Genomic DNA, 16924 nt, shown 5'->3' on the forward strand with positions numbered 1-16924 from the left:
TGTGGTGCTACTGCTTCAAATCAGATTTGGAAGGATAACTTTATGGTTTGTTTAATATATTGTGTTTTGTAGTGTAAAAAGTACAGAGATCAGTTCACAGATCAGCAGAAGCTAATCTATGAAGAAAAACTGGAAGCCAGTGAACTTTTCAAGGACAAGAAGGCTTTGTATCCAGCCAGGTATTGACTTAATCTGCTGCTTTCCTATCTTTGCATAAATTTAGGAGACAAAGCAAGATTTTCCTTATTATCTTAAGCAGAAAAGTTAATTTTCCTTGTCTGACAAATGTTCCTCCACCACTTCACCATCCTGGAAATGAAGCCTTGATTTACATTTAACAACTTCAGTGTTATTGCAGGTCACTTGATCTTGTGGTACCAAGCACTTCTGCCCAGAAGCCACGATGTCTTGTTATTCTAACCCCCTGTGACCTGCTCACATCCTTGTACAAGAGACTAGCTCTTACCCTTTCACCCAGTTTCCATCACACTGCCTCCTGCAACTACAGAGTGATCTGAAAGGCTCCGAGTGACAATGGCACTCCCAGACGAGGTGGTGCCAGAGACCTCTCTTAATATGTTCAAACCTGATACATTCAGCATGACACTTTAATGTGAGGATTGGTGACTCAGGAGTTAGATACACTGGGGGACAGCTTTTGGAAAGCATACTTACAAACAAAAAAGTGCTTGGAAGTTTGTTTCCAGTGCTAATGTTCTTTAGGAGTAGTACCTGGTTTGACTTATGGAATGCACTTGTGGTATGCAACTAATAAAACAGAGAACTGATGTCCTTGAGAGAAGTGAATATGAACTTTGAAATTATGTTTTCCTTAAAAGCAAAGGTCTCATCCATCTCAGGAGCATTTCCTTTTACAAGCCATAGTTTGAGCTGAGCAGGAAGAATCCACTGCAGAGGAGAGAAGCAAAGTTCGGAAGAGGGAGCACCAGGAATCTGCAAGAGTTAGTGAAAGCAGATCCATGCATGGACAATCTCTGCTTGGTTGTTTGTGTGTTTTATTGGCCTTGTTTTTCCTGTAATTGACTCAGATGATGCTTCTCTTTCTTCAGTAGATGACTCATTTAGTGGCTGTAGATTTTAGTATGTGGTTTGTTCCTTATTTGCTTTGGGATATCTTTTTCTGCTGCTGAGAGTGGAGAAAGATGCTGCCTTTGGACTTTTCTAGAAGCAAGCAGGTTTGGGTTTTTTTTGCTTTGAGTCGGTATAAATCTGATGAGCACAGAACTTCTTGAGAAGGAATTCTATTTATATCCCTAGTGTGGTATTTCTTACCCCAAGACTGAACAATTAAATACAATACAGCAAAATACATATCTGAGTTGCTTTTATCTGAGGTATTATTAAGTGGTATATGTGACAGAAGCTAAGTCCTGATTCATTTCAGTTTTAGCTTGTAGGTCATCATTGTTTGCTTCAGAATGAAGTCCACAGGGAGTCTGCTGCTCTGGGTGACTATGGTTGTACTTTGCTCTTGTGAGACACCCCTCAAATACTGTCCAGCAAGAGCCACAAAGATGTTGAAGGGAGTGGAACATCTCCCTGATGAGGAAAGGCTGAGGAAGCTGGGGGTCTTAATCTTGGAGAAGAGGAGAGGTGACCTCATTCATGTTTATGAAGATGTGAAGGGCTTTGCTCAGTGATGTCCAACAATAGGACAAGGGGCAATGGGTGCAAGCTAGAGCAGTGGAGGTTCCATGTGAAAATAAGGAAAAACTTTTTCTCTGTGAGGGTGACAGAGCTGCCCAGAGAGGTTGTGCAGTCTCCTCTGGAAAGATTCCAGACTTGCCTGCATGTGTTCCTGTGTGACCTACTCTAGGTGATCCTGCTCTGGCAAGGGTGGTTGGACTGGATGATCTTTTGAGGTCACTTCAACCCCTAACACTCTGTGATTCTGTAATTCTGTGATGATGGTTCCAAGAGGATTGTTTCTTCCTTTAGGATTCAATTTAACTCATGTTTCCTTCTCTTTTTTGTTGAGCAGTGTTGGACAGCCATTCCAAGGGGCTTACTTGGAAATCAGCAAGAACCCCAAGTACAAAAAACTTAAAGACGCTGTGGATGAGAAAATCATTATTGCCGAAGTTGTGAATAAGATCAACAGAGCCAATGGGAAGGTAATAACATGGAATTGCTGTATCAAGAAAGGTAGCTGAGAGGAGAAATGTCATTTCTGTCATGGAATTGTCTGAGGATTTAAAAAATGCCTGGTTTTTAGGGGCAAGGCTTACTGTTTGGTTTATGTAAAGTGTTGATTTTTAAGCACCTGGTCTAAATTTATGTCAAGATTACCAAAATTTGCTTTGGTTTTATAGTTTTCAGTGACTTTCCTGAACCAAAATGACATCTCATCATCTGGTAACAGACTGTATTGATTCACAACTAGATATAAGCTCTGCACCAAACTTAGATCTTCATTTTGGCAAGTGAAGAAAATAGAGGAAATTGTTCAAGTATTTAGAAAATGTAACCTTTGAAGGTTCACACTGTCACACAAGCTCCTGCTAATTATCTTCTTATTGCATTTTGAAAAAGTGAGTGGCATATTTGGTAGCTTTGCCTGTCTTATGAGTGATATTGAAAGCCCTCTGGAGTGAAGAGGCAAGTTTTCTGTAGCATTTAAATGAAGCTGTACAATGTGCTTTATTCTACCATCACAGAACTTGTTCTGCGTTTAAATCATAATGATTGAAAAATGAAGTCATTATCCTCCCTAAAGAAATGTAACTGTTTCCACTTTATCTGTCTACATCTTAGAAGTAGCAGATGTCATTTATGCATTTGTAGGAGTGACATTAGGTTGTCTGTTGTCGAGGCTAAGTAAATTTTCCGGTGCAGAAGAAACTAATTAAATGAAGACAGTATCTTCCCTATACATGCATCAGGTATAGCTCTCAAGAATTAAGATCAACAAGGAGGAGAAGAATGAGTAGGAGAAGGACAAAAAGAACAACAAGGACAAGAAGGAGGAGGAGAGGAAAGAAGAAAAAGAAGAACGGGGAGGGGAAAGAGAAGAAGAATGAGGAGGGGAAAGAGAAGTAGAGGAAAGAGAAGAATGGGAAGAGGAGCAAGAAGCATCAGTTGTGGTTCTATGTGCTTAAGACAGCTACTTAATTTGAATAGTTAAGATCTTACAGGAGCAAAAGCCATATGTAGGCTAAGTTCTCATTTCTCTTCCTTGTTATTTTCTAAGACAAATTGAAGAACACACAGATGTTTGTTGGTTGCAAATCCAAATGCTAACCTTCTCAAGCAACTGCCAATAGACAAAGGGAGGAGAACACAACACTGAAAATATCTGCATGAGTTGTGTTCTGCAACCCACTTTTGCTGAATCACAGTAAACAGCGAGTCTTAGCCTTGAATGAGTGACAGACATCAAATGGTCATGTTTCCTACACGTGCCAGATTGTGAACTCTAGGAACTTCCTGTGGGTGCTCAATAAAGACCAGTTCTCTCTTTCTAGGTAATGGTTTGCATTTCTCTATTGTCACAGGCCACCTCCCGGATTTTCTTACTAACCCAAAAATAATGTTCTGCTTGCGGATCAAAAATCTGGAAATATCAAATCAGAGGTGCCACTGGGAGATGTTACCAAAGTGTCCATGAGCTCCCAGAATGATGGCTTCTTTGCAGTGCACCTCAAGGAGGTGGGTGACAAGTGTGTAATACAATAATATGACTTTTTTGCATGCAGTGTTATAAAAACAGTTATTATCTTGTAGAATTACATCATACTGGTTAGCCTGTAAGTTTAGAACTTTCTAGAACTTTGCTATATCTGCCAAAACTTTGATTCAAAATGAGTGCAGCCAAGTGAGAACAGTTATTATATAATGATGGAGGTTGGACTACATGATCTTCCAAGGCCCCTTCCAACCCCTGACATTCTGTGATTCTGTGAACAACCATTTTCTTGTGAAAATCAGACTTCATCTCTTCAGGACTGCAGTTTTCCATTGGCAGCAGGGGCCTTTAATTCAGTCTGGATCCCTTGTGACAGGGTTTTCCATTTTCAGCTGCTCACTTAACTCTTCCTGACACGCTGGTAAAATATTTCTCCGTTCTTTATGGGATTCCAAGAAATCCACCTTATGGCACAGCTAATTTGGTTCCTCAGGTCTAAATAACTTAGCTCATTCCTATATTTGCTTCACTGAACTGTCAGCATTGCTCTGCTAAAATCATTAAACTGGGATTTGTCTTCTAGCATGAAAGGATTTGAAGACCATCATATATGTATTTTCATCCTGACCTTCATCCTTATGCTGGTCTTGGTAACTGGTTTTCCATTCCCTACTGAAACTACTGTGAGCTTGCTGCTCTGTAGCCAGAAATGGGACACAGAAACACTACAGTTTTGTAGGACAGATGAATGTGACCCTCCTTTAGGGTCAGAAGGGGGTTTAGTTTTCTCAAGAGGCTGGGGATTTTTTAGACAGTTTATTAGCATGTTGATCCTAAAGGCTGCACCACACCTGTATGTAACTGGCAAAACAGAATACTGTTGCATTGGGAAGAGAAGATTTCTTTTAAAACCTCCTGCTTGGCTGGCATTTAATATTTCCCATATTCTAGATATTAGTCCTGACTACTTCCCTTTCTGTTTCAGGGGTCAGGAGCAGCTGGTAAAGGAGATTTCCTGCTGAGCAGCGATCACCTTATTGAAATGGCCACTAAACTTTACCGCACTACCCTCAGCCAAACCAAGCAGAAGCTCAACATTGAGATATCTGATGAGTATGTTCCTCATTTGCTTAACAGTGCATTTCCTTCAGTGCAACCTGCTAAAAAGTCAAGTGTCTAATGTTAGAAGAGCAAAACACTGTTGTGTAACTACTAACTTTTCTCCTGACACTGTACTTGTAAATAAGGATCCAGTTTTCAATATCTACTCATGACTGGTATTAATTTTGGCTCTTATTTCCTTGAGAGTTGTTGAGAGAAAATGTGGTTTTTCTCAAGGTAGCTTCAAATATGGCACAAACCAGAATTGCTGCTGTAGAAAGAGACGTGAAAGAATGGTTTTGTGTATGACCGAAAGTTCACCTACTCCCATGAGATGTGTATTGAATAGAGAAGGCACTAGGTGCCAGCTTTTGCAACCAAAATGGAATGAAAAAGTCCTCCCCAAAACACAGGTAATGATGGTGCTAGTAATTGAAGGCTAGAAAGCTCAACCTTCTCTACTGGGAAGGTGAAAAATGTGTGCCTACCATTCCTGCTGCTGGTGTTAGAGAGACCTGTTGTTGTTTGAGGGTTTCTTGGTTGTTAAAAAGCTTGGATTGATAAAAAGCTTTCATCTTAAATTAGTATTCCTTTCTGCTTAGTAAACTTTCACATTTTTGCCTTAAATAAGGACTGAAAATCCAGTGTTTATAGTCACAGCCTGATCTAGTTGGATGTGTCCGTGCTGACTGCAGGGGGGTTGGACAAGATGACCTTTAAGGGTCCCTTCCAACCCAATGCAATCTGTGATTCTGTGTGTGAACTCCCGAAGCCTTCTGAATCCAAGCCCTGCACTCAGCCCAGCACTGTTACACGCTCAGTTTGCTGTGTGAAGTGCCCCTGACTTTTGTAGTTTTGATCTGGTGCTTTTATTCATTTTGAACATAGAACATTTGGAACCCTCTAACAGTAGTGTGTGTAGGTAACAACCGAACCTTTTAGCTGTCTGCACCGCACTGCCCTTATGCTAGAGTCACAATGGTGAGTATAGTTTGTATGTGTTCAGATCTTAGCATTTAGTTAAAAGCTAATTTTACTGTTCCCTTGAAACTGACATCTGCCATTTTCCTTTGTTCTGTTACCAGATGTGATATAATGCGCTCAAGGGTGTGGCTTTTTAGCCTTTAAAAGACTGTGGCTGTCCCCAGTAAATTTTCAGTTCAATGATGGCTAAAATGAAATAAACTACTAAAACAGAGTTTAAGCATGCAGAATTTAAGTCTGGCCTTCCCAGTTGCCTTAGGTCTGGAAAACAGTCTGCTCCCTAGCAGCCTTGCATTTGGGGATGTGGTTTTATTTCTTGTCTCACAAATTAAAAACATTCAAGTGGACATTGCTCTTCAGTGCTCCCAGACTAAATAATTTCAATTTGTTAGCAGTTCTGTGCCTGCTGGTGGTGAAGCAGTACTTGGAGTTTAAGGATTGAGGAGAAAGTGTGGCCTTATTTTGACTGCTTTTTGGGAAGAGAGCTGATAGAAGCAAAGTTGCTGTTGATTCCGGGGCACAGTAAGAGACAAACCATGTCTGTATAGAATATGGGAACAGTGAGCAGAGGAGAAGGCAGTGTTGGTGACAAGCGATGGTATCTGTAGGATCTACTCATGTTCTCTGGACGCTCGCGTGGCTGCGAGCACTGAACAAGTTAATCTCTGTGCAGTGGAGAAGCAGGAGCGAAGGGCAGCTCGACACAGCAGAGGCCATTTCCTCCCCTGAGCTCTGCCGTCAGCTTGATTTGTGGGTTCTGGCTGCAGAACAAATTCTTTGAAGTTTTTGGCCTCTGCTGGAGGACTTTTATTAAGGATGCTCAAAGGGAAAAATCTGCTGCATTGTAAAGAACTTTTTAGGTCAGCAGCTGCTGCCTGTGAGCCAAAAGGCAGTGCTGCCCTGTGTAATGCTTTTAATCTTGCTACCCAGATGAGTGAGAAGTTTGAGGTTCTACAGGAGCCTGTGGGCATTTCCTTCTTTGAAAGCAATCCTCCACTTTGAGTGAAATTTCCCTTCCAGTAAAAAGTGAAGAGGCAAATCCAGATGAATTTATGCTGAATTAATTTATCCTAAATACCTAAACTTAGGAGATTGCTGGGAAGAGAGGGGATTTTCTCAGTTGCTAAGTAGAGGGCTCTAAAGGCTCACAAAGAATTATAAATACAAGAGCTGCTAAAATACCAGATACACCTAAAGTGTAAGCCAGGAGAGCAATGCCTCTGATGTTCATAGGATCACAGAGTGGTTTGGGTTGGAAGGGACCTTAAAGATCATCTGCTTCCAATCTCCCTGCCATGTGCAGGGACACCTCTTACTAGACCAGGTTGCTCAAGGTCCCCATACAACCTGGCTTTGAACACTTCCATGCTTGGAACCTCCACAACGTCTCTGAGCAACCTGCTCCAAGGCCTCATCACCCTCACAGGGAAGAATTTCTTCCTAATGTCTAATCTAAATTGAGCTCCTTGCAATCTGAAGCCATCACCCCTCATCCTGTCACTCCATGCTTCTGTAAAAATCGCTGTGCTGTTACAGAAGTTGCTCTGTTTCTGTAGAAGCATTTGGCATCCTACTGTGAAAACAGAGAAGACCCTCTGGATGATGGTGAAGCAGCTGGAAGTGCTCTTTGCTGTATTTCTGGTATATTAGAAATTCTGGTTTAAACCACCTTCTGTGGTAACTACAATAAAAGGTCCACAGTTACAGACAGAAGGCAATAATTAGGAGATGCTTCCTGAAGGAGAATCAAACCATATCATAACCTGTGGCTTTTGTTAATTCTCCAACTCTAACTGTTCATACAGACCTGAAAACAACATCTTTTGGAGCTACGCTCTGAAACAACAGGAAAAGATTCCTCCTTCTCATGTCACTTACTACTTTTTTTTTCCATCTGTAAGTAAAATCTGTCTTCTTCCCTCTCCTAGGTTCCTGGTTCAGTTCAGACAAGACAAAGTGTGTGTGAAGTTCATACAAGGCAGCCAGAAAAACGGCAACATCCCAACCTGCAAGCGAAAAAACAATCGGCTTCTTGAAGTGGCTGTCCCTTAACTGCAGCTGGTTGCCTCTCTCTTTCGTGGACTTGTTTCTTTGTAATAGTGCAATTTTAGTTGTTTGGTTTTGCTGGATTTATCCCTTTCTGGAGCTGTGGATGGCTAATAGCTTTAGAAACCTGTGGCAAAACATTTGCTCAATCAACTTTTTAATCTCTTTTGTTTAAGCCAGAGTTTTAACCCTAAAAAATGCAGCTGGCACATACCTGTCACACACAAACCATTCTCTTTTGTTTAGCAGTCTTATTTTAGTGCAGCGTACCATAAACCCACACTATTACTGATCAGTTACTCACATTCCCTAGGCTAGAGACCCATGTAATAGGAACTCTGTATGGCCTCGATGCCCCTGGTGCCCACTGTCTTTTCATACCAACCTGTTCTGGTGTTCTGAGGGGCTCTTTGCTTGCTGGCACCGGGGAGCAACATGGAGACCAACACACAAGCTTCTGTAGTTAACACTAGGACCTACATAAGCCCATCTTTCAGTCAGTGCAGCACAGCAACATCCAGTTCGGCCAAACAGAAGGAATATATAATTATAGAAGTAGCTGTATGGATCATTTTATAGTAAAACCTGCAGACATTTTGAAACAGGATTTTTAACCAGGTCAGATTTTTTAATGACTTTATACAGTGAGAACCAGGACAACTCAAAAAAGCTGTCACCAAAGCTACACAATTCAAGGCATATTTTCACAGAATCACAGAATGTTAGGAGCTGGAAAGGACCTTCAAAGACCATCTACTCCAAGCCCCCTGCCAGAGCAACATCACCTATACCAGATCACACAGGAACACGTCCAGGCGGGTCTTGAACATCTCTAGGGAAGAAGACCCTGACAATGCCCCTGGACAGCCTGTTCCAGGCTTCTGTTTCTGGTCTGCCTTTTTTTTTTTTTAACTTTTACATCACCAGTTAAGATTAGAGCCTAAGAAAAAAAAAGCAGTAGTATTCCTACCGTAAGTAAAGAGTATTTAAACAGTGAGTTAGCCAGCTACCAGCATGTACAATGTGCAGTAACACACGAGACATTCTGTGGGCAATTATTTATAAAGCATTTTTGTGTGCAAGAAGAGAGAATTGGTGCAGACTGCATAGACAATGTAGGGGTTAAAATAGAGCTGTGTTGTTCAGTTGCAGTTTTTTAGAGTAGTTGTCAAGTTGGGAAGAGGACTTAGCCCAAAAAAAAGTGTAATTGGGGGTGGGATGGGAGGGCTGCCCCTGTATATAAATTGGTCCCATGGTAATAAAACTGTTCTAATTCTGTGCTGTTTGGTACTCCTATGTCATAACCATATTTTTGTACTCCAAACTATTTTATATAACCCGTGTGCCTGATGTAAATGCATGCACAGAGAATACAATCAGGAGCTGCATTTCAGTGTAACTGACTGCACTTCATCTTTTGTAAGCCAAAAGCTGAAATCCTGAAGAGGAGAGATGCCTTTTAAAGATAGAGGTAACCACTCAAGTGAAGGGTTTGTTGGATGTGGCTGTTTGATTTGTTGATGCAAGGACAGTGGAGAGAGGATTGTAATTTTTGCAGTCTGATCTAGGACAGATTAAGATCCTGAGTATCTGATGTGCAGTGCTGGAAGTCCAAACATAAATAAAGGCAAGATAAAGAAAAGTTTTGTTACTCTCCCAGTGGTAAAGTAATGCAGTGCTGTTTGCTGTGAAGGCTTCTCTACCTAGATCAGCATTAACACTGGCATTGAAACAGCCTTTACTGGAAAAGGTAACCCTAGTGGCTATCAGTCTGAAAAAAAACAACTGCTTTGGGTCAGAGCACATTTTGCTTTGGGCTCAAAGTACCTAGTTTTGCTATGATTTGGATCCAAATCAGTTGTTGTTACTGGCTGCTTTAATATTGCTGTTAAATGCCCGTGCATGTGTCCTTGAAAGGTAGGAGTAAGCAACAGATCTTTTCCAATATGACAAAAGGTTACTCCTTCATTCTGATCTGAGTTTAAACCTTTCTTTTAATCATAAAAACAGAATTATATTGGTTGGAAAAGACCTGCAGGATCATAAAGTCCAACCATTGACCCAACATCACCACAGCCATTTAATCATGTCCCAGAGCATCACATCCACACATTTCTTGCACAGTTCCAGGGACAGTGACACTACTACCTCCCTGGGCAGCCTGTTCCAGTGCCTGACTAACAGCTGAGTCATGTGAAAGATTTAATTACACTGAAATAATTTGACACATTATTTTAGAGATGCTTACAAAGATCTTGGTATCAATTTGCAATGTACAATCAGAATACTTCAGAAGAATTATTCCACTGCCTGAAGAAGACAGCATAGAATCATGGAGTGCTTTGAAGTTGAAAGGGCCCTTTCAAGATCACCTAGTCCAACCCTCCTGCAGTAAGCAAGGGCATCTTCAACTCAGAACCCCATCCACCCTGACCCAGAATATTTCTAGGGTTGGGACATCTACCACTTCCCTGGTTTCATCATCTCCACCTAAACAATTTCTTCCTTGTCTCTAGTCTCAAGCTCCCCTTTTAGTTTCAAACCATCACCCTTCATCCTGTCAAAACAGGCCCTGCTAAAACATTTGTCTCCATTTTTCTTACAGGTGCCCTTTAAGTACTGAAAGGCTGCAAAAAGTTTTCCTTTCTCTTCTCCAGGCTGAATAACCCAAACTCTCTCAGTATTTCAAACCACAAGATCTTGTACTAGAATTCCTGCTTAAGTAAGGATTGGAAGGTTTGTAAGACTGTTCACTGTCTTGAAAAACACACAGTAGGAAGCACAAGGAGAAAATTGCTACCATAAAGTAAGGAAAACAAACATTTCAAGTCTGATCTCATCCTGTAGTAGCTTCCAGGTAGGAAATGGGAGAGTTTGGATGACTGGATGGATGGATACTGGAACCATGAAATTAGGGTGTTACAGGATAATGTTAGGAGGCTACAGTGTGCACTTGGGAGCTCAGAAGGTCAATGGCATCCTGAGCTGCATCAAAAGCAGCACGGCCAGCAGGTTGAGAGAGGTGATTATGCCACTGCTTTGGTGAGATCTTACTTGGGAGTACTGTGCCCAGTACTGTAACCCTCAGCACAGGAAGGACCTGGACCCGATGGATGGAGCAAGTCCAAAGGAGGGTCACAAAGATGATAGCGGGGGGCTAGAGCACCTCTGCCATGAGAACAGGCTGATGGAGCTGGGGTGGTTGTCTGAAGAAGGCTCCGGTGAGACCTAATAGCAGCCTTCCGGGGCCTGCAAGAAGGCTGCAGAGGGACTGTTCACAAAGGCCTGCAGGGATAGAACAAGGGGTAATGAGAATGAGCTTGAGATTAGAGAAGAGCAGATTTACACTGGATGTTAGGAACAAGTTCTTTACTATCAGGGTGGTGGAACACTGCAACAAGTTGCCCAGGGAGCTGGTTTGGGCCTCAGCCCTGGAGATATTCAAGGTGAGGCTCCACAAGGCTCTGAGGAACCTGATGTAGTGGAGGATCTACTGCTGACTGCAGGGGTTTGGACTCAATGACCTTTGGAGGTCCATTCCAACCCAAACTATTCCAAGATTCTATGGTATTTGACCCATTCCCAGCCAGACCCAGCACACATCCATTTTGTTTCTTTGATCTTTGCAGCAGGGCTGGTTGGCCATACCTGCAAAAGACTGCAAGAAGGACAAATTCCTTACTTGGATCTATGTTCTTTCATTCTTTTTCTGGACCTTTACATTTTTTTACCTTGCATATGAGCTGGGACTTTGTGATATTTACCTTGGGATACTTCAGTATTTCTCAGTGTTGCTGAACTTGAGTTCTTTTGATACGCTAGGAGAGCCATGGTGTCTTGATGTAGAAGTTGTTATAGAAGTACCTAGGATGTGGAAAATAAAAACACAATGTCACACAGGGCTTTTTTTCCTTTCCTCTGCTTTCTTTTATGCTCTTCTGTCAAATGGAGTTGTAAAGATGATTCCTGCTATGGTGCTAACCTGACACACCCTTTTATTTGTAAATCTTGTCATGGGCAAGCTAGGCAAGAATGGTTAAGAAAGAGATTTGTTGCATGATACTTTCCAGAATCAAATAAAATTGTGTTCTTAGACCTATGCTTGCTTTCACTCTGTATCTTCCTCACTGCCAGCAAATCCAAAAAGAGCAGGTGACTGGTGTTAGCTTACATGTGCACAACATTGGTGGCTGACTGAGAGAGAGAGGGGACAGTTTTTGTTTGGGAGTCCTTGCCCAGATGGGGCTGACAGCTGTTGCTCTGTACCTGCCTGTTGTGTCCCTATCATAGAATCATTGACTGGTTGTGGAGTCTTTTCTCTGGAGAGATTCCAAACCCACCTGGACCTTGCGATCCTGTGCAAGCTGATGTAGCTGTGTCTGCTGTAGCAGGGCAGTTGGACTAGATGATCTCCAGAGGTCACTTCAACCCCTACGATTCTGTCATTCCGATTACCCTAGCATGTCCTACAGACCAAGCTCTCCCTGTATTTCTAGTTATTTCTTTATTTTAAATGGCTGGAATGGCAAAGCTCATGCTGAAACATGAAAGCATGAGCCAAACCACCCTGACCCTGCAGTGAGTCAGCACCATGTCTGCTCTGTGTCACCCCATCCCAGATGCTCCCTGGTTGGGGAGTTGTGCTAGTTTGAGGGGGTATTTGCTGGTAGCACCAGAGCAAATAGAATCATGAAAGGGCTTGGGTTGAAAGGGCCATTTAAAGGTCAGTTAGTCCAATCCCCTGCAGTAAGCAGGGACGTCCCCAACTACAGCAGGTTGCTCAAGGCCCTGTTGAGACTGACCTCCAAGGATGGGGCTTCTACCACCTCCCTGGGCAATCTGAGCCAGTGTTTCACCACCCTCATAGTAAAGAACTTTCAAATGTCCAATTTATCTACCTTGCACCAGTTTAACACCAGAACAGAGCACAGTAGCACAATCATTTCTCTCAACCTGCTTGTCACATTCATTTTGATGCAGCCCAGAATGCCATTTGCCTTCTGGGTTGCAAGTGCACATTGTTGGCTCATGTCCATCTTCTCCTCCACCAGTACCTTTTTTGCAGGGCTGCTCTCAATTTCATCATTCCCTGCTCCAGTTTCAAACAGTTTCCCACTATCAACACAACCCCTTCTGAACAGTACTTCCCCAGTCTTCCCATAGGTCCCCTTTGCGTAACTGAAATACAGCATAAAGTCTCCCTGGAGCCTCCTCCGGGCTGAACAGCCCCAATTCTTTCAGCCTGTCTGCATAGCAGAGGTACTTCAATCCTCTGATCATCTTTGTAGTCCTTCTCTGGACCCACTTCAGCAGGTCCATGTGTCTCTTGTGTTGGAGGCTCCAGAGCTGGATGCAGTACTGCAGCCAAGGTCTCACCACAGCAGAGTGGCAGAATCACCTCACTGCTGGCCATACTGTTTTTGATGCAGTCCAGGATGCCATTGGCTACCTGGGTTTCAAGTGCACATTGTTGGCTCATGCCCAGCTTCTCATCCACCAGCACCCCCAAGTCCTTTACTGCAGGGCTGCTCTCAGTTTCATCATCCCCCAGCCTATACTGATAAGGAAGGTTGTCCCAACCCAAGTGCATCATCTTGCAGTTGGCCTTGTTGAGCTCCATGAGGTTCACCTAGGCCTACTTCTCCAGGTCCCTCTGGATTTTATCCTGTTCCTCTGGCATATCAACTGCATGACACAGCTTGGTGTCATCTGCAAACTTGCTAAGGGTATATTCAGTCTCACTGTCTGTATCATTGATACTGAACTGGTCCAAATATGGACCCCTGAAGTATACCACTTGTCACCCATCTCCGCCTGGACATCAAGCTACTGACCACTTCCCTCTGGATGCGATCACCCAATCATTTCCTTCTCCGCTGAGGTGTCCACCCATTGTCCTAAATGAGCACAGCTTTTAGAAGGAAGAAGGTGGTATGAATGTGTAGAAGTTGTGACCAGTGGGATGAGGGACATGATTCTGCCCCTCCGCTCATGTGAGACCCCACTTGGGGTGCTGTGACCAGTTCTGCAGCCCACCATACAAGAAGGACATGAAACTGCTGGAGTGGGTCCAAAAGAGGCCATGAAGATGATCACAGAGCTGAAGAGCCTCCCCTTGGGGACAGCCTGAGATGGCCTATTCAGCTTGGAGAGGAAAAGGCTCTAAGGAGACCTTAGAGCAGCCTTCCAGTACCTGATGAAAGCTGGAAAGAGACTTTTTACAAGGGTTTGTAGTGATAGGATGAGAGGGAGTGGATTGAAGCTTGAGGAGGGCAGCTTTAGACTGGAGTTTAGGAAGAAATTTTTCACAGTGAGGGTGGTGAGACACTGGAACAGGTTGCCAAGGGAGGTGGTGGATGCCTACCTTGTTGGAGGTGTTCAAGGCCAGGTTGGATGAGGCCTTGAGCAGCCTGGGCTAGTGGAAGGTGTCTCTGCCCATGGTAGGGAGGGTTGGAATTAGATGATCTGTAAGGTCCCTTCCAACCCAAACTGTTCTCTGAATCTCTGAACCTATGAATGGAGCCAACTGTGTGACTGCTCCAGGTCCATATGGGATGTCTGGGGGACATGAACATGAGATAAACGACTGTGTGAAACCTTCACCTTTGCCAGACAGTGACAAAATTCTCATCGACTCTGCAGGGGCCAGAACTTCTCCCTGTCCTCCAAGCAGATCATTACAGAGCTTCCAGCCAGGATCACGTCATTTCCTCTGGTATTTGCCTGCATTCCTCTTCCAGAGCGTCCCATTGCCTCCTCCAGCTTGCGGAAGCACACTCTGAATTTCAGCTTGCCTGTCTGGATTGCTTCCATGCTCCAAACTCATAGCTCGAGCCTGCAGCTGAGATGGGGAACTTCATGGACTTCCTTGCCCGCGCTGTGGATGCAGCGTGCAGTGTGCGCACTTTGGCACCAAGCCTCAAGCTGGTCCAGCTCCAGGACAAGGATCCCAGCTCCCATCCTTTGGGATTGTGATGTAGAATTCACAGCAGCTCAGCGATGTGGGGAATGGGCCACCAGCAGTCCCCAGCCACGCTCCTCTTCAAAGCAGGCCCAGAAAATACAGAGCCATGATGTGCTGTCAGGTCCTCTGAGTCTGCCTGCTCCAGCCCGCTCTCTGCACAGTTTGGCAATGGATGTGATGATGGAAGGAAGGAGAAGAACTGTGGGGAGGCAGCACAGTGCTGGCATGCTTTGAAAGCCAGTTCCTTCGCTCCAGATGTTCCAAATCACATGTGGAGAAGTGTTTGTGGTCAGATGCTGCTTGAAACCGATTGCCGATGGTCTCCTGAGACGGCCTGCGACAAATTGAATAATAAAAATGCTAAAAATAGCAGAATTATTCCCTGGAAAAGCAAAGTTCCCACAATCCAATGAGCTGGGAAAATTGTTGAACTTTCTTTGGACATAATGTGCTCTTTTTTTCATGTGTGTGCTCTTCAACTTTAAACCATGAACCTCTGAGCATTTTTTCTTACAACCTTTCTCCTCCTTCCAGCTCCAAGCAACCATGGTTCCACCCTCTCCAGCCCTAGCAGCAGCTCAGCTGGCCACTAGCCATCAATATGAAAACCAAAAATCTTCTGTACTCCTGGAACCTCAGAGTTTGGTCCCCTGTTGGTGTGAATTCCTGAAGGAATTGGGGGATAAAAAGAGGGTGTATCACCTTTGGAAGGAAGGGAAGGCTTCTCCTGATGTGTTTAAGGAGGTAGCCAGATTATGCAGGAGAAAAATTAGAGAGGCTAAGGCCCAGCTAGAACTTAGGCTGCCACTTCCGTGAAAGATAATAAAAAGCACTGTTATAAATTTATCAATGCTAAAAGGAAGGGCAAGAAGAGCCTCCACTGCTTACTGGACCAGGAGGGGAATACTATAACTGATGATGAAGAAAAGGCTGAGGTTCTGAATGCCTTCTTCGCCTCAGTTTTCAACAGCAAGGAGGGAGGAGGAGGCAAGTGGCCTCTTGAACTGGGGGATGGGGTAGGGGAGCAGTGTGTTCCCCTGGACATTCATGAAGAATTAGTTCAGGACCTGCTGAGTCATCTGGACACCCACAAGTCCATGGGACCAGATGGGATCCATCCCAGGGTGCTGAGAGAGCTGGCAGCTGAGCTGGCCAAGCCACTCTCCATCATTTTCCAGCAGTCCTGGCTCACCCGGAGAGGTCCCCAGGAGACTGGAAAATGGCCAACGTGGTCCCATCCACAAGAAGGGTCGGATGGAGGAACCTGAGGAACTACAGACCTGTCAGCCTGACCTCAGTGCCAGGAAACTGATGGAGCAGGTTATCCTTGGGGGTGATAGAGCGCACCCTAAGGGATGGCAAAGGGCTCAGGTCCAGCAGCATGGTTTAGGAAGGGCAAGATCCTGCCTCTCTAACCTGATCTCCCTTCTATGATCAGGTGACCCGCTTGGTGGATGTGGGGAGGCCCTGTGGATGTGGTCTATCTGGACTTCAGCAAGGCTCCTTTGACACTGTCCCCCACAGCAGACTGCTGGCTAAGCTGTCAGCCCACGGCTTGGATGGCAACACCTCTGTGCTGGGTTAGGACCTGGGCTGGGGGTCGAGCCCAGAGGAGTGGTGGTGAATGGTGCCAACATCCAGCTGGTGGCTGTCACTAGTGGCTGTCCCTCAGGGATCAGTGCTGGGCCCATCCTTTTTTAACATCTTCACTAGATGATCTGGATGAGGGACTGAGTCAGTCATCAGCAAGTATCGCAGATGACACCAAGCTGGGGTCAGATGTGACATGGGTTGGAGGGCAGAAGGACTCTGCAGGGGACCTTGACCACCTGGACAGATGGGCAGAGTCCACTGGGATGGGGTTCAATAGACTCCAAGTGCAGGGTGCTTGCAACTTTGGCTACCAACAACCCCATGCAGAGATACAGGCTGGGGTCGGAGTGGCTGGAGAGCAGCCAACAGAGAGGGAATCTGGGGGTGCTGATCGATACCCGCCATGAACATGAGCCAGCAGTGTGCCCAGGTGGCCAAGAGAGCCCAGTGGCATCCTGGCCTTGCATCACGGAATGGTGTGGTCAGCAGGAGCAGGGAGGTCATTCTGCCCCTCAGTTACTCTGCACTGGTTAGACCACACCTTGAGTACTGTGTTCAGTCTCTGGGCCCCCCCCAGTTTAGGAAGGACA

The 16924-nt window shown here is 44.5% G+C and overlaps 1 protein-coding gene across 1 annotated transcript in view; it reads left to right on the plus strand.

Moving 5' to 3' along the window:
• MYO1B (myosin IB) overlaps window positions 1-11876 on the plus strand; it is a 135568-nt gene extending 123692 nt beyond the window's left edge. The window contains 6 exon segments of the mRNA XM_064158273.1: window positions 73-179; window positions 2003-2135; window positions 3516-3542; window positions 3544-3669; window positions 4632-4759; window positions 7660-11876. Of these exon segments, the coding sequence (XP_064014343.1) occupies window positions 73-179; window positions 2003-2135; window positions 3516-3542; window positions 3544-3669; window positions 4632-4759; window positions 7660-7783 (645 nt within the window). The 3' untranslated portion in view covers window positions 7784-11876.
• Window positions 11877-16924: the final 5048 nt, after the last annotated feature.

Source organism: Pogoniulus pusillus, chromosome 2, assembly GCF_015220805.1.
Source record: "Pogoniulus pusillus isolate bPogPus1 chromosome 2, bPogPus1.pri, whole genome shotgun sequence".
NCBI classification, from domain to species: Eukaryota; Metazoa; Chordata; class Aves; order Piciformes; family Lybiidae; genus Pogoniulus; species Pogoniulus pusillus.